This window comes from Ranitomeya imitator, chromosome 3 (genome assembly GCF_032444005.1).
Source record: "Ranitomeya imitator isolate aRanImi1 chromosome 3, aRanImi1.pri, whole genome shotgun sequence".
NCBI classification, from domain to species: Eukaryota; Metazoa; Chordata; class Amphibia; order Anura; family Dendrobatidae; genus Ranitomeya; species Ranitomeya imitator.
Genome location: NC_091284.1, coordinates 99564588 through 99583424, shown reverse-complemented (window position 1 = coordinate 99583424; position 18837 = coordinate 99564588). Strand labels below are relative to the sequence as shown.

At 45.5% G+C, this 18837-nt stretch overlaps 1 protein-coding gene across 2 annotated transcripts in view; it reads right to left on the bottom strand.

Moving 5' to 3' along the window:
• LOC138672816 (flotillin-2-like) overlaps positions 1 to 18837 on the bottom strand; it is a 113847-nt gene that overhangs the window by 36112 nt on the left and 58898 nt on the right. Inside the window, exon 3 of one of the 2 annotated variants that reach the window (XM_069761211.1) lies at positions 18330 to 18399. The exons of the other annotated variant lie outside the window; for it this stretch is intronic. Coding sequence (XP_069617312.1) covers positions 18330 to 18399 — 70 coding nt within the window. The remainder of the gene's footprint in view (positions 1 to 18329; positions 18400 to 18837) is intronic. 2 annotated transcript variants of the gene reach the window in all.

Genomic DNA, 18837 nt, shown 5'->3' with positions numbered 1-18837 from the left:
TTCCTCCAGCCCTGATCTTATAAGTGGCCCATAGCCACAGAGTCTGGAGTAAAGAAAAAAAAAACCTGCAAGAGGGTTATGGGTGTGTCAGTTTTGGTCTTGCAAGCAGACAGAGCAGTTGGTCTGCAGAACACTCCCTGTGTGAGGTAACACAGGATCAAACAGAGCCAAAGGGTCTGGAACCCCTGTGTACACGGCAGTGTGGACGCCAGGGGTGGACTGGCCCAGGTGCAGGAATGCATATGCCCCCCGGGCCGGTGCCTAAGCAGCTGCACAGGCCCGCTGGAGGACTAGCAGTGATTGTAATACATAGCGCCACCTGTAGTGCGTGGTGGCGTCATCCCGCCAGCAGCCTCACCATGTAGGCTGCAGGGGTATGTGATGAGCAGGCTCTTGTGCGGCGCTGCCACTCTGAGGGAGAGAGCCAGCAGCAATCAAGATGAAAGGTCAGCGACTCAGCATACCTCCTGTGTGTGCATGGAGCTCCGACTTCTCCTGCTCTTATCTGGCATCCCTTCCCGGCAGAGAAGGAGAGACGGGGGAGATGCCGGGACAGTGCAGAGCTGTGAGCAGGAGAAACTGAAGAGCTGCACATGGACATCAGCCGCCCCTGCACCACAGAGGAGATTATGTGATGTGTGTATGAGGTATCTGGTGTGTGTGTGTGATGCTGCATGTGTGATGTGTGTGTTATGGCTGCGTGTGTGTTTGATGGCTGCGTGTGTGTGTGTGCTGGCTGCGTGTGTGATGCATTTGTGTCAGAGCTGCGTGTGTGTGTGTGTGTTGCTGTGTGTGTGATGGCTGTATGTGTGTGATGCATTTGTGTCATAGCTGCATGTTTGTGAGCTGCGTTTGTGATGCTGCATGTGTATGTGTGATGCTGCGTGTGTGTGTGTGATACTGTGTGTGTGTGTGTGTGATGCTGCGAGTGTGTGTGAGCTGTGTGTGTTGTGTGTGAGCTGTGTGTGAGCTGCGTGCGTGTATGTCATTATACAGTGGGGTTGTGCGTCTGTTTCATTTTACAGTGGCGCTGTGCGTATGTGTCATTATACAGTGGGGCTGAGTGTGTGCCTGTCATTATACAGTGGGGCTGTGCGTTTGTGCCATTATACAGTGGGGCTGTGCGTGTGCCTGTCATTATAGTGTGGCTGTGTGTGTATTACACAGTGTGGCTGTGTGTGTGTATTATACAGTGGGGCTGTGCGTGTGAATGTCATTATACAGCGGGGCTGAGCGTGTGTGTCATTATTAAGCGGGGCTGTGCGTATGTGTCATTATGCAGCGGGGCTGTGCGTGTGTGTCATTATACAGCGGGGCTGTGCATATGTGTCATTATACAGCGGGGCTGTGCGTGTGTGTCATTATACAGCGGGGCTGAGCGTGTGTGTCATTATTAAGCGGGGCTGTGCGTATGTGTCATTATGCAGCGGGGCTGTGCGTGTGTGTCATTATACAGCGGGGCTGTGCATATGTGTCATTATACAGCGGGGCTGTGCGTGTGTGTCATTATACAGCGGGGCTGTGCGTGTGTGCCTGTCATTATACAGCGAGGCTGTGCCTGTGTGCCTGTCATTATACAGCGGGGCTGTGCGTGTGTGCCTGTCATTATACAGCGGGGCTGTGCGTGTGTGCCTGTCATTATACAGCGGGGCTGTGCGTGTGTGCCTGTCATTATACAGTGGGGCTGTGCGTGTGTGCCTGTCATTATACAGTGGGGCTGTGCGTGTGTGCCTGTCATTATACAGTGGGGCTGTGCGTGTGTGCCTGTCATTATACAGTGGGGCTGTGCGTGTGTGCCTGTCATTATACAGTGGGGCTGTGCGTGTGTGCCTGTCATTATACAGTGGGGCTGTGCGTGTGTGCCTGTCATTATACAGTGGGGCTGTGCGTGTGTGTCATTATGCAGTGGGGCTGTGCGTGTGTCTGTCATTATACAGTGGGGCTGTGTGTGTGTGTCATTATGCAGTGGGGCTGTGCGTGTGTGTAATTATGCAGTGGGGCTGTGCGTGTGTCTGTCATTATACAGTGGGGCTGTGCGTGTGTGTGTGCCATTGGTGCATTCACTCTGTGTCATTCTATGTGACTGCAGACTTGTGCTTCTCACATTGCTCGCAGAGCTGTGGTTATTTGGCGGGTGTCTGGCTGCAAGTTTGTGATTTGCATACATGCGGTCACATGCCGACTAGACTTGCATGGCGAATGCAACTGTATTGAACAAGGCCCAAAACAGTCTAGTCAAAATGTGGCTGGGAATATATATATATATTGCATGCTTGTGGTCACAAGACCACCTGTTGCCGGCACCAGAGAATCTTCACAGCGCACAGTGCGCACGATAGGATTCACACATAGTGACTGTAGACATGTAGCATAAGATCCGACAACCCCTTTAATAAGGATGAGCCGCTACTCATGGGCCACTGCTGTGTGCTTGCCCCCCAGGCCAAAATTTGCCAGTCAGCCCCTGGTGGACGCTCACAGCAATCGGTCTCAAACTGTCTTTTGTTTTCCCGAATGCGATCCGGAGGATACAGCGTGCTGTGCACTGTGTGAGTTTTTGGACATTAACCCTTTTACCCCCAAGGGTGGTTTGCACGTTAATAACCAGGCCAATTTTTACAATTCTGACCACTGTCCCTTTATGAGGTTATAACTCTGGAACGTTTCAACGGATCCTGATGATTGTGACACTGTTTTCTCGTGACATATTGTACTTCATGATTGTGGTAAAATTTCTTTGAAATTACTTGCGTTTATTTGTGACAAAAATTGAATTTTTCAACTTTGATTTTTTATGCCCTTGAATCACAGAGATATGTCACACAAAATACTTAATAAGTAACATTTCCCACATGTCTACTTTACAACAGCACAATTTTAGAACGAAATTTTTTTTGTTAGGGAGTTATAAGGGTTAAAAGTTGACCAGCAATTTCTCATTTTTACAACACCATTTTTATTTAGGGATCACATCACATTTTAAGTCACTTTGAGGGGTCTATGTGATAGAAAATACCCAAGTGTGACACCATTCTAAAAACTGCACATCTCAAGGTGCTCAAAACCACATTCAAGAAGTTTATTAACCCTTCAGGTGTTTCACGGGAATTTTTGGAATGTTTAAAAAAAATGAAAATTTACCTTTTTTTCACAAAAAATTTACTTCAGCTCCAATTTGTTTTATTTTACCAAGGGTAACAGGATAAATTGGACCCCAAAAGTTGTACAATTTGTCCTGAGTACGCTGATACCCGATATGAGGGGGTAAACCACTGTTTGGGCGCATGGCAGAGCTCGCAAGGGAAGGAGTGCCGTTTGATGTTTCAATGCAAAATTGACTGGAATTGAGATGCGCGCCATGTCGTGTTTGGAGAGCCCCTGATGTGCCTAAACATTGAAACCCCCCAAAAGTGACACCATTTTGGAAAGTAGACCCCCTAAGGAAATTATCTAGATGTGTGGTGAGTAGGGTTGAGCGACTCTTACTTTTTAAGGGTCGAGTCGGGTTTCGCGAAACCCGACTATCTCAAAAGTCGAGTCGAGTGGAATCGGCCGATTATCGCAAAAAGTCGGGGATCGACCGAAACACGAAACCCAATGCAAAGTCAGTGGGATGATTTTTTTTTTTCTTTTCTCTCTCTCTCTCTACCCCCCCAACCCCCCGTCCGTCCGTCCCTACACTGAAAAGCTGGTTTTACACATTGCAAATCGCTACAGCACACAAGCAAAAAAAATGCCGATAGATGTGCACGCCTGTTATGAACTGGTGATTCAGAAACACAATGGACCTGGTGATTAAGAGCACACAAAGTGACCTGATAGTTACGAATAACATAGGACGAGCTCTGAGACGTGGGAACTCTGCTGACCGCAATCCCTAATCCTATCACACCACACCAGAGGCAGCCGTGGAGCGCTCCTGACCAGACCCAGGCGCCTCGGGCACAGCCCGAGAAACCAGCCAGCCCTGAAGATAGAAAAATAAGCCTACCTTGCCTCAGAGAAATTCCCCAAAGGAAAAGGCAGCCCCCCACATATAATGACTGTGAGTTAAGATGAAAACACAAACACAGAGATGAAATAGGATTTAGCAAAGTGAGGCCCGACTTACTGAATAGACCGAGGATAGTAAAGATAGCTTTGCGGTCAGCACAAAAACCTACAAACAACTACGCAGAGGGCGCAAAAAGACCCTCCGTACCGACTAACGGCACGGAGGTGCTCCCTCTGCGTCCCAGAGCTTCCAGCAAGCAAGAAAAACCAATATAGCAAGCTGGACAGAAAAAATAGCAAACAAAAGTAACACAAGCAGAACTTAGCTTATGCAGGGCAGACAGGCCACAAGACGATCCAGGAGAGAGCAAGACCAATACTGGAACATTGACTGGAGGCCAGGAACAAAGAACTAGGTGGAGTTAAATAGAGCAGCACCTAACGACTTAACCTCGTCACCTGAGGAAGGAAACTCAGAAGCCGCAGCCCCATTCACATCCACCAGAGGAAGCTCATAGACAGAACCAGCCGAAGTACCACTCATGACCACAGGAGGGAGCTTGACCACAGAATTCACAACAGTACCCCCTCCTTGAGGAGGGGTCACCGAACCCTCACCAGAGCCCCCAGGCCGACCAGGATGAGCCAAATGAAAGGCACGAACCAGATCGGCAGCATGAACATCAGAGGCAAAGACCCAGGAATTATCTTCCTGACCATAACCCTTCCACTTAACCAGGTACTGAAGTTTCCGTCTCGAAATACGAGAATCCAAAATCTTCTCCACTATATACTCCAACTCCCCCTCAACCAAAACCGGGGCAGGAGGATCAACGGATGGAACCACAGGTGCCACGTATCTCTGCAACAATGACCTATGGAATACATTATGGATGGAAAAAGAAGCTGGAAGGGTCAAACGAAAAGACACAGGATTAAGAACCTCAGAAATCCTATACGGACCAATGAAACGAGGCTTAAACTTAGGAGAGGAAACTTTCATAGGAATATAACGAGACGACAACCAAACCAAATCCCCAACACGAGGTCGGGGACCCACACAGCGCCTACGGTTAGCGAAACGTTGAGCCTTCTCCTGGGACAATGTCAAATTGTCCACTACATGAGTCCAAATCTGCTGCAACCTATCCACCATAGTATCCACACCAGGACAGTCCGAAAACTCAACCTGCCCTGAAGAGAAACGAGGATGGAAACCAGAATTGCAGAAAAACGGCGAAACCAAAGTAGCCGAGCTGGCCCGATTATTAAGGGCGAACTCAGCCAAAGGCAAAAAGGACACCCAATCATCCTGATCAGCCGAAACAAAACATCTCAGATATGTTTCCAAGGTCTGATTGGTTCGTTCAGTTTGGCCATTTGTCTGAGGATGGAAAGCCGAGGAAAAAGACAAATTAATGCCCATCCTAGCACAAAAGGCTCGCCAAAACCTCGAAACAAACTGGGAACCTCTGTCAGAAACGATGTTCTCCGGAATGCCATGTAAACGAACCACATGCTGGAAAAACAATGGCACCAAATCAGAGGAGGAAGGCAATTTAGACAAGGGTACCAAATGGACCATCTTAGAGAAGCGATCACAAACCACCCAAATGACCGACATCTTTTGAGAGACGGGGAGATCCGAAATAAAATCCATAGAGATATGTGTCCAGGGCCTCTTCGGGACCGGCAAGGGCAAAAGCAACCCACTGGCACGAGAACAGCAGGGCTTAGCCCGAGCACAAATCCCACAGGACTGCACAAACGAACGCACATCCCATGACAGAGACGGCCACCAAAAGGATCTAGCCACCAAATCTCTGGTACCAAAGATTCCAGGATGACCAGCCAACACCGAACAATGGACCTCAGAGATAACTCTACTCGTCCATTTATCAGGGACAAACAGTTTCTCCGCTGGGCAACGGTCAGGTCTATTAGCCTGAAATTTTTGCAGCACCCGCCGCAAATCAGGGGAGATGGCAGACAAAATTACCCCCTCTTTGAGAATACCCGCCGGCTCAGGCAAACCCGGAGAGTCGGGCACAAAACTCCTAGACAGGGCATCCGCCTTCACATTCTTAGAGCCCGGAAGGTACAAAACCACAAAGTCAAAACGGGAGAAAAACAGCGATCAACGAGCCTGTCTAGGATTCAACCGTTTGGCAGACTCGAGATAAGTCAAGTTCTTGTGATCAGTCAAGACCACCACGCGATGCTTAGCTCCTTCAAGCCAATGACGCCACTCCTCGAATGCCCACTTCATGGCCAACAACTCTCGATTGCCAACATCATGATTACGCTCAGCAGGCGAAAACTTCCTGGAAAAAAGGCACATGGTTTCATCACCGAGCCATCAGAACTTCTCTGCGACAAAACAGCCCCTGCTCCAATCTCAGAAGCATCAACCTCGACCTGGAACGGGAGCGAAACATCTGGCTGGCACAACACAGGGGCAGAAGAAAAACGACACTTCAACTCCTGAAAAGCTTCTACAGCAGCAGAAGACCAATTGACCACATCAGCACCCTTCTTGGTTAAATCAGTCAACGGTTTAACAATACTAGAAAAATTATTGATGAAGCGACGATAAAAATTAGCAAAGCCCAGGAACTTTTGCAGACTCTTCAGAGATGTCGGCTGAGTCCAATCATAAATGGCCTGAACTTTAACAGGGTCCATCTCGATAGTAGAAAAGGAAAAAATGAAACCCAAAAATGAAACCTTCTGAACACCAAAGAGACACTTTGACCCCTTCACAAACAAAGAATTAGCACGCAGGATCTGGAACACAATTCTGACCTGCTTCACGTGAGACTCCCAATCATCCGAGAAGACCAAAATATCATCCAAGTATACAATCAGGAATTTATCCAGGTACTCTCGGAAGATGTCATGCATAAAGGACTGAAATACTGATGGAGCATTGGAAAGCCCGAATGGCATAACCAGGTACTCAAAATGGCCCTCGGGCGTATTAAATGCTGTTTTCCATTCATCGCCCTGTTTAATACGCACAAGATTATACGCACCACGAAGATCTATCTTGGTGAACCAACTAGCCCCCTTAATCCGAGCAAACAAATCAGACAGCAGCGGCAAGGGGTACTGAAATTTGACTGTGATTTTATTTAGAAGGCGGTAATCAATACAAGGTCTCAACGAACCATCCTTCTTGGCCACAAAAAAAGAACCCTGCTCCCAATGGCGACAACGATGGGCGAATATGACCCTTCTCTAAGGATTCCTTTACATAACTCCGCATAGCGGCGTGCTCTGGCACAGACAAATTAAACAGTCGACCCTTAGGAAACTTACTACCAGGAATCAAATCGATAGCACAATTGCAATCCCTATGCAGAGGTAGGGCACTGGACTTGGGCTCATCAAATACATCCTGGTAATCCGACAAGAACTCTGGGACCTCAGAAGGGGTGGATGATGAAATAGACAGAACTGGAACATCACCATGTACCCCCTGACAACCCCAGCTGGACACAGACATAGATTTCCAATCCAATACTGGGTTATGGACTTGTAGCCATGGCAACCCCAACACGACCACATCATGCAGATTCTGCAACACCAAAAAGCGAATATCCTCTTGATGCGCAGGAGCCATGCACATGGTCAGTTGGGTCCAGTACTGAGGCTTATTCTTGGCCAAAGGCGTAGCATCAATTCCTCTCAATGGAATAGGATACTGCAAGGGCTCCAAGAAAAACCCACAGCGCCTAGCAAAGTTCAAGTCCATCAAATTCAGGGCAGCGCCTGAATCCACAAATGCCATGACAGAATAGGATGACAAAGAGCAGATCAAAGTAACGGACAAAAGAAATTTCGACTGTACAGTACCAATGGTGGCAGACCTAGCGAACCGCTTAGTGCGCTTAGGACAATCGGAGATAGCATGAGTGGGATCACCACAATAAAAACACAGCCCATTCCGACGTCTGTGTTCTTGCCGTTCAGCTCTGGTCAAAGTCCTATCACATTGCATAGGCTCAGGTTTATGCTCAGATAATACCGCCAAATGGTGCACATTTTTACGCTCACGTAAGCGTCGATCGATCTGAATGGCCAAAGACATAGACTCATTCAGACCAGCAGGCATAGCAAATCCCACCATGACATCCTTAAGGGCTTCAGAGAGACCCTTTCTGAAAATTGCTGCTAGCGCACATTCATTCCATTGAGTGAGCACAGACCACTTCCTAAACTTCTGACAATATATCTCTACCTCATCCTGACCCTGACACAGAGCCAGCAAATTTTTCTCTGCCTGATCCATTGAATTAGGTTCATCATACAGCAATCCGAGCGCCAGAAAAAACGCATCAATATCGCATAATGCAGGATCTCCTGGCGCAAGGGAAAATGCCCAGTCTTGAGGGTCGCCATGTAATAAAGAAATAATGATCTTAACTTGTAGAACTGGGTCACCACAGGAGCGGGGTTTCAAAGCCAGAAACAGTTTACAATTATTTTTGAAATTCAGAAACTTAGCTCTATCTCCAGAAAATAAATCAGGAATAGGAATTCTAGGTTCTAACATAGATTTCTGAACCATAATGTCTTGAATTTTTTGTACTCTTGCAGTGAGATTATCCACACAAGAAGACAGACCTTTAATGTCCATCACTACACCTGTGTCCTGAACCACCCAAATGTCTAGGGGAAAAGAAAGACAAAACACAGTGCAGAGAAAGAAAATGGTCTCAGAACTTCTCTTTTCCCTCTATTGAGAAGCATTAGTACTTTGGGCCTCCAGTACTGTTATGAACTGGTGATTCAGAAACACAATGGACCTGGTGATTAAGAGCACACAAAGTGACCTGATAGTTACGAATAACATAGGACGAGCTCTGAGACATGGGAACTCTGCTGACCGCAATCCCTAATCCTATCACACCACACCAGAGGCAGCCGTGGAGCGCTCCTGACCAGACCCAGGTGCCTCGGGCACAGCCCGAGAAACCAGCCAGCCCTGAAGATAGAAAAATAAGCCTACCTTGCCTCAGAGAAATTTCCCAAAGGAAAAGGCAGCCCCCCCACATATAATGACTGTGAGTTAAGATGAAAACACAAACAGAGATGAAATAGGATTTAGCAAAGTGAGGCCCGACTTACTGAATAGACCGAGGATAGTAAAGATAGCTTTGCGGTCAGCACAAAAACCTACAAACAACCACGCAGAGGGCGCAAAAAGACCCTCCGTACCGACTAACGGCACGGAGGTGCTCCCTCTGCGTCCCAGAGCTTCCAGCAAGCAAGAAAAACCAATATAGCAAGCTGGACAGAAAAAATAGCAAACAAAAGTAACACAAGCAGAACTTAGCTTATGCAGGGCAGACAGGCCACAAGACGATCCAGGAGAGAGCAAGACCAATACTGGAACATTGACTGGAGGCCAGGAACAAAGAACTAGGTGGAGTTAAATAGAGCAGCACCTAATGACTTAACCTCGTCACCTGAGGAAGGAAACTCAGAAGCCGCAGCCCCACTCACATCCACCAGAGGAAGCTCCTAGACAGAACCAGCCGAAGTACCACTCATGACCACAGGAGGGAGCTTGACCACAGAATTCACAACACACGCCCCTGGGACCTATGTCATCACTCTGCCCACGCTCCTTCATTGGCTGAAAAAATGGCGCCAAATGCGTCATACGAAACGCGACTTTGGTGCCAAGATCGCCAACCGCATGGCCGATCCCACACTAGGATCGGGTCGGGTTTCATGAAACCCGACTTTGCCGAAAGTCGGCGACTTTTGAATTTGTCCGATCCGTTTCGCTCAACCCTAGTGGTGAGCACTTTGACGCACCAAGTGCTTCACAGAAGTTTATAATGTAGAGCTGTAAAAATAAAAAATCATATTTTTTACAAAAATGATCTTTTCGCCCCCAATTTTTTATTTTCCCAAGGGTAACAGAAGAAATTGGACCCAGAAGTTGTTGTAAAATTTTTCCTGAGTACGCTGAAACCCCATATATGGGGGTAAACCAGTGTTTTGGCGCATGGCAGAGCTCGGAAGGGAAGGAGCGCCATTTGACTTATCAATGCAAAATTGACTGGAATGGAGATAGGACACCATGTCATGTTTGGAGAGCCCCTGATGTGCCTAAACATTGAACCCCCCCACAAGTGACACAATTTTGGAAAGACCCCCTAAGGAACTTATCTAGATGTGTTGTGAAAACTTTGAACCTCCAAGTGTTTCACTACAGTTTATAATGCAGAGCCGTGAAAATAAAAATAATTTTTTTATCCACAAAAATAATTTTTTAGCCCCCAGTTTTGTATTTTCCCAAGGGTAACAGGAGAAATTGGACCCAAAATGTGGTTGTCCAATTTGTCCTGAGTACGCTGATACCCCATATGTGTGGGGGAACCACCGTTTGGGCGCATGGCAGAGCTTGGTAGGGAAGGAGCGCCGTTTGGAATGCAGACTTAGATGGATTGGTCTGCAGGCGTCACATTGCGTTTGCAGAGCCCCTGATGTACCTAAACAGTAGAAACCCCCCACAAGTGACCCCATGTTGGAAATTAGACCCCCCAAGGAACTTATCTAGATGTGTTGTGAGAACTTGAAACCCCCAAGTGTTTCACTACAGTTTATAACAAAGAGCCGTGAAAATAAAATTCTTTTTTTTTCCACACAAATTATTTTTTAGCCCCCGATTTTGTATTTTCCCAAGGGTAACAGGAGAAATTGGACCCCAAAGGTTGTTGTCCAATTTGTCCTGAGTACACTGATACCCCATATGTTGGAGTAAACCCCTGTTTGGGCGCACGGGAGAGCTCGGAAGGGAAGGAGCACTGTTTTACTTTTTCAACGCAGAATTGGCTGGAATTGAGATCCGACGCCATGTCGCGTTTGGAGAGCCCCTGATGTGCCTAAACAGTGGAAACCCCCCAATTCTAACTGAAACCCTAACCCAGACACATCCCTGACCCTAATCCCAACCCTAACCACACCCTTAACCCTAATCCCAAAGCTAATCCCAAGCGTAAATGTAATCCAAACCCTAACTGTAGCCCAAACCCTAACTTTAAACCCAACCCTAACTTTAGCCCCAACCCTAACCCTAATGGGAAAATGGAAATAAATACATTTTTTAAAATGTTATTATTTTCCCTAACTAAGGGGGTGATGATGGGGGGTTTGATTTACTTATATAGTGGGTTTTTTAGCGGATTTTTATGATTGGCAGCCGTCACACACTAAAAGACGCTTTTTATTGCAAAAAATAGTTTTTGCGTCTCTACATTTTGAAAGCTATAATTTCTCCATATTTTGGTCCACAGAGTCATATGAGGTCTTGTTTTTGCGGGACGAGTTGACGTTTTTATTCGTACAATTTTCGGGCACGTGACATTTTTTGATCGCTTTTTATTCCGATTTTTGTGAGGTAGAATGAACAAAACCAGCTATTCATGAATTTCTATTGGGGGGGAGCTTATACCGTTCCGCGTTTGGTAAAACTGATGAAGCAGCTTTATTCTTCGGGTCAGTATGATTACAGCGATACCTTATTTATATTATTTTTTTTATTTTTTGGCACTTTTATACGATAAAATCTATTTTATATAAAAAATAAATTCTTGCATCGCTTTATTCTGAGAACTATAACTTTTTAATTTTTTCGTTGATGATGCTGTATGGCAGCTCGTTTTCTGCGGGACAAGATGGTTTTCAGCGGTACCATGGATATTTATATCCATCTTTTTGATTGTGTACTATTCCACTTTTTGTTTGGCGGTATGATGATAAAGCGTCGTTTTTTGCCGCTTTTTTTTTTTTTACGGTGTTCACTGAAGGGGTTAACTAGTGGGACAGTTTTATAGGTCGGGTCGTTACGGACTCAGCAATACTAAATATGTCTACTTTTATTATTTTTTTTATTATTATTTAGATAAAGAAATGTATTTATTGGAACAATTTTTTTTTCTTTATTTAGGAATTTTTTTGTTTTACACATGGAAAAGCATGGAAAAGGTTTTTTTTTTCTTCATTTTTTTACATTGCTCCAGGGGGGACATCACTATATATTATCAGATCGCTGATCTGACACTTTGCAGTGCACTGTGTCAGATCAGACAGGCACTGCAGGGAGGCTTCCCGGCGCCTGCTCTGAGCAGGCGCTTGAAAGCCACCTCCCCGCAGGACCTGGAAGGCCGCCCGTGGCAATTTTGGATCCGGGCCTGCAGGGAGAAGGAGGTAGGAGACCCTCGGAGCAACGCGATTTAGCCCCCTCCCTGCGCGATGCTTACCTGTGCCGCCGGAACGCTGCGATCATCTTTGATCGCAGTGTGCCGGGGGTTAATGTGCAAGGAGCGTTCCGTGACCACTCCTGGCACATAGTTCCGGATGTCAGCTGCGATAGTCAGCTGACAACCGGCCGCTCTCCCCCTGTGAGCGCGGCTGATCGCGCTGGACGGACTATTCCGTCCATGGGAAGTAGGGCCTACCCCACATGGACGGAATAGTACGTCCAATGGTAGAAAGGGGTTAAACACGTTTTATTTTGAACTTGCTTGGGTCACTGCCTCATCACTGCACAGCGTGGACACCTCTACTCTACAATATATACACACACACATATATACAAATACATTATATATCTCACACATACACACAATATGTGCAGAAAACCAGAGTATACATATATCAATAAATGACAGCGACACATGAACAATGACAATACAGTTACATACACCAATCCTAGAAAAAGAGACATCATTAGAATGCAAATCTGTACATTTACTAATAGACAATTTTGGACATGTACAGTAGAGACTGTTCATTTCTACGTGAATAATCGTAAAAAAATTGCAGTTTATAAAGAAAAGAACAAAGAAAAAAAAACAAAAAACTCTGATCAAACAATCCATTGAAAATATTTATTTAACCCCTTTCCGACATTGGGCATAACAGTACACCAATGTCGGTATCCCTCCCTTTGATGTGGGCTCCGGAGGTAAGCCCACATCTTTCCAGGGACATGTCAGCTGTTTTGAACAGCTGACACGTACCCACAATAGCCACGGGTGCAATCGCGATCTGCCCGCGCTATTAACTAGTTAAATGCCACTGTCAAACTCTGTCAGCAGCATTTAAGTAGCGCTACTGGTAATCGTGCCGGAAATACACACACCGGTGACCCGTGTCACGTGATCGTGGGTCACTGGTTCGTCGGCATGAGACCAGAGGTCTCCTGGAGGCCTCTATGGTTGTCACTGCTGGATTGCATAGCAAGTCAGTAATTCAGCTACAGTACAGACCAAAGGTTTGGACACACCTTCTCATTTAAAGATTTTTCTGTATTTTCATGACTATGAAAATTGTACATTCACACTGAAGGCATCAAAACTATGAATTAACACATGTAGAATTATATACTTAACAAAAAAGTGTGAAACAACTGAAAATATATCTTATATTCTAGGTTCTTCAAAGTAGCCACCTTTTGCTTTGATGACTGCTTTGGACTCTTGGCATTCTCTTGATGAGCTTCAAGAGGCAGTCACCGGAAATGGTCTTCCAACAATCTTGAAGGAGTTCCCAGAGATGCTTAGCACTTGTTGGCCCTTTTGCCTTCACTCTGCGGTCCAGCTCACCCCAAACCATCTCGATTGGGTTCAGGTCTGGTGACTGTGGAGGCCAGGTCATCTGGCGTAGCACCCCATCACTCTCCTTCTTGGTCAAATAGCCCTTACACAGCCTGGAGGTGTGTTTGGGGTCATTGTCCTGTTGAAAAATTAATGATGGTTCAACTAAACGCAAACCGGATGGAATAGCATGCCGCTGCAAGATGCTGTGGTAGCCATGCTGGTTCAGTATGCCTTCAATTTTGAATAAATCCCCAACAGTGTCACCTGCAAAGCACCCCCGCACCATCACACCTCCTCCTCCATGCTTCACGGTGGGAACCAGGTATGTAGAGTCCATCCGTTCACCTTTTCTGCGTCGCACAAAGACACGGTGGTTGGAACCAAAGATCTCAAATTTGGACTCATCAGACCAAAGCACAGATTTACATTGGTCTAATGTGCATTCCTTGTGTTCTTTAGCCCAAACAAGTCTCTTCTGTTTGTTGCCTGTCCTTAGCAGTTGTTTCCTAGCACCTATTTTACCATGAAGGCCTGCTGCACAAATTCTCCTCTTAAAGGGAACCTGTCACCTGAATTTGGCGGGACTGGTTTTGGGTCATATGGGCGGAGTTTTCGGGTGTTTGATTCACCCTTTCCTTACCCGCTGGCTGCATGCTGGCTGCAATATTGGATTGAAGTTCATTCTCTGTCCTCCATAGTACACGCCTGCACAAGGCAAGATTGCTTTGCGCAGGCGTGTACTATGGAGGACAGAGAATGAACTTCAATCCAATATTGCAGCCAGCATGCAGCCAGCGGGTAAGGAAAGGGTGAATCAAACACCCAAAAACTCCGCCCATATGACCCAAAACCAGTCCCGCCAAATTCAGGTGACAGAGTCCCTTTAAGGGCTCCTTTTTACTTGCGAGAAATACGTGCGAGTCTCACATGTTAAAACCAAGCTCAGGCGCCGACACTTGGGAGCGGAGAGTGCGGCTCCATGTGTTGCTATGCAGCCGCACGCTCCGCTCTGGAGTGCCACTGCCAGAGCTTGGTTTAAATATGCAAGACTCGCACGTATTTCTCGCAAGTGAAAAGGAGCCCTACCAGTTGCTGTAGAGATGTGTCTGCTGCTAGAACTCTGTGGCATTGACCTGGTCTCTAATCTGAGCTGCTGTTAACCTGCGATTTCTGAGTCTGGTGACTCGGATAAACTTATCCTCAGAAGCAGAGGTGACTCTTGGTCTTCCTTTCCTGGGGCGGTCAATGTGAGCCAGTTTCTTTGTAGCACTTGATGGTATTTGCTACTGCACTTGGGGACGACACTTTCAAAGCTTTCCCAATTTTTCGGACTGACCTTCATTTCTTAAAGTAATGATGGCCACTCGTTTTTCTTTACTTAGCTACTTTTTTCTTGCCATAATACAAATTCTAACAGTCTATTCAGTAGGACTATCAGCTGTGTATCCACCAGACTTCTGCACAACACAACTGATGGTCCCAACCCCATTTGTAAGGCAAGAAATCCCACTTATTAAACCTGACAGGGCACACCTGTGAATCGAAAACCATTCCCGGTGACTACCTCTTGAAGCTCATCAAGAGTGTGCAAAGCAGTCATCAAAGCAAAAGATGGCTACTTTGAAGAACCTAGAATATAAGACATATTTTCAGTTGTTTCACACTTTTTTGTTAAGTATATAATTCCACATGTGCTAGTTCATAGTTTTGATGCCTTCAGTGTAGGAGGGTGGTGCTGTTATGGACAGTAAGGAACACACTGCTACTTTAAGAGTCTGCACCGCCATCTCTGGCAGGATGGAATGTTCTGCTTCTCCCCTGGGATATACTGTGTGAATGAACTGGACTGTGCAGATGGCAGGGGTGGAGCCTGAACAGCATGTGTGAGCTGAGGCTTCTGCAGAGAGAACTTTGTGCTGATAGCTGCAAGAGAGGAGAACTGTGTCCTGAGATAGCTACAAGAGAGGAGCCCCAGCCTGTAACGGAGTGGACTTGTGAGATTTCACAGACTTTTCCGGGTGCAGCGAGGGTGGCTGTCCTGTGTTAGTTCGAGGAGCCACGAAGATACCGAGAAAGGGATTTACAGTTTCCAGGAGCACCTCCAGGACCCCCGAAGCAAGGAGAAGACCACGTTTCACGGAGCTGGCAGAAAGCCATGCGCACCACCGTACTAGACTATAGAGGGCCCCCCGGGACTGGATCTGAGTCCCCAACATCACCGGGAGTTTGTTCCTGTTTTGTGCACATGTCAGGGCCTAGTGTAGGCTTCAATAGTCAGAACACGGCAACCATGAGGCCTGCTTAGTAAAGGCCAGGGAGGTTATACGTAGAGTAGCATCATTCTTTGTTTATTGCTTGCATTTACTTGTGTGACATATATTGAGTCTGTAACAGTTGGAGCACCGTGCTATTTTACGGACAAGCTAAAGAATATAACTCTTGTAAATTATCTTTTGCCATTGCATACCACTGTTTGCATCTTCCTCATCCACTTCATTCCTTGTCTTCCAATAAATCTACCCTTTGTTGTTTGCACCTCATCTTGTGTACAGTAGTCTTTCTGCACCGTGATGGTCCCCCGGCCATCGCTTCATCAGTGTGAATGTACAATTTTAATAGTCATGAAAATACAGAAAAATCTTTAAATGAGAAGGTGTGTCCAAACTTTTGGTCTGTACTGTACATAGAGGCGAACTGATCATCTCCTCTATATAGCAGAGCCGATCGAGTTGTGGCAGCTTCTAGCCTTCCAATGGAGGCTATTGAAGCATGCCAAAAGTTAAAGAAAAATATTTAAAAAAAATAATATATATATATATATATATATATATATATATATATATATATATATATATATATATATATATATATATATACTGTATATATATATATATATATATACAGGTCCTTCTCAAAAAATTAGCATATAGTGTTAAATTTCATTATTTACCATAATGTAATGATTACAATTAAACTTTCATATATTATAGATTCATTATCCACCAACTGAAATTTGTCAGGTCTTTTATTGTTTTAATACTGATGATTTTGGCATACAACTCCTGATAACCCAAAAAAACTGTCTCAATAAATTAGCATATTTCACCCATCCAATCAAATAAAAGTGTTTTTTAATAACAAACAAAAAAACCAACAAATAATAATGTTCAGTTATGCACTCAATACTTGGTCGGGAATCCTTTTGCAGAAATGACTGCTTCAATGCGGCGTGGCATGGAGGCAATCAGCCTGTGACACTGCTGAGATGTTATGGAGGCCCAGGATGCTTCAATAGCGGCCTTAAGCTCATCCAGAGTGTTGGGTCTTGCGTCTCTCAACTTTCTCTTCACAATATCCCACAGATTCTCTATGGGGTTCAGGTCAGGAGAGTTGGCAGGCCAATTGAGCACAGTAATACCATGGTCAGTAAACCATTTACCAGTGGTTTTGGCACTGTGAGCAGGTGCCAGGTCGTGCTGAAAAATGAAATCTTCATCTCCATAAAGCATTTCAGCCGATGGAAGCATGAAGTGCTCCAAAATCTCCTGATAGCTAGCTGCATTGACCCTGCCCTTGATGAAACACAGTGGACCAACACCAGCAGCTGACATGGCACCCCACACCATCACTGACTGTGGGTACTTGACACTGGACTTCAGGCATTTTGGCATTTCCTTCTCCCCAGTCTTCCTCCAGACTCTGGCACCTTGATTTCCGAATGACATGCAAAATTTGCTTTCATCAGAAAAAAGTACTTGGGACCACTTAGCAACAGTCCAGTGCTGCTTCTCTGTAGCCCAGGTCAGGCGCCTCTGCCGCTGTTTATGGTTCAAAAGTGGCTTTACCTGGGGAATGCGGCACCTGTAGCCCATTTCCTGCACATGCCTGTGCACGGTGGCTCTGGATGTTTCCACACCAGACTCAGTCCACTGCTTCCTCAGGTTCCCCAAGGTCTGGAATCGGTCCTTCTCCACAATCTTCCTCAGGGTCTGGTCTCCTCTTCTCGTTGTACAGCGTTTTCTGCCACATTGTTTCCTTCCAACAGACTTACCATTGAGGTGCCTTGATACAGCACTCTGGGAACAGCCTATTTGTTGAGAAATTTCTTTCTGGGTCTTACCCTCTTGCTTGAGGGTGTCAATGATGGCCTTCTTGACATCTGTCAGGTCGCTAGTCTTACCCATGATGGGGGTTTTGAGTAATGAACTAGGCAGAGAGTTTATAAAAGCCTCAGGTATCTTTTGCATGTGTTTAGAGTTAATTAGTTGATTCAGAAGATTAGGGTAATAGGTCGTTTAGAGAACCTTTTCTTGATATGCTAATTTATTGAGACGGGTTTTTTGGGTTATCAGGAGTTGTATGCCAAAATCATCAGTATTAAAACAATAAAAGACCTGACAAATTTCAGTTGGTGGATAATGAATCTATAATATATAAAAGTTTAATTGTAATCATTACATTATGGTAAATAATGAAATTTAACACTATATGCTAATTTTTTGAGAAGGACCTGTATATATAATATAATGTTCAAATCACCCCCCTTTCGCCCCATTCAAAATAAGAGAATATTCTTTTTTTGCTCAGTATATGCTACGAATATTCTCGGAGAGTCTGCAAACACAGACCTGACCCGCCAACTTGTCATGGCATCAGTTCAGCATCCATTCCTGGAGACATGCATTTTCCAAAATGACGTGCTGTGAGTTACTGTACCTGGGCCACACCAATGACAGTTATGGCGCCCCTACACTTGGGATGCACCGTCATAATCCCTAGGGAAATCCTGCCAAAAAAGGGAAAAACATTTGCACATTTTCCAGTTTGCCAAAATCAACTTTACACTTCCTTCACATCTCCTTCCCCCTTCTAGTCCATAGTCACAGTGTGCGCAATGCTCAGCTCAGAACGGACACAAAAACGGTCCTTTTGCAAAATTAAATACACCAGCACCAAACTAATTGGAAACATTGGAGAGGTCAGAGGAGCTTTGTGGGTCTAGGCAATGATTAGCCATATACTGTATATTAATTGCCTTCAACCCATTCGATGCCTCCGGTGAAGTAAGTGGACCAGAGACGATGTGAATACTTTTAGTGGAAAGTCCCAAGTACAGGTTCTTCTCAAAAAATTAGCATATAGTGTTAAATTTCATTATTTACCATAATGTAATGATTACAATTAAACTTTCATATATTATAGATTCATTATCCACCAACTGAAA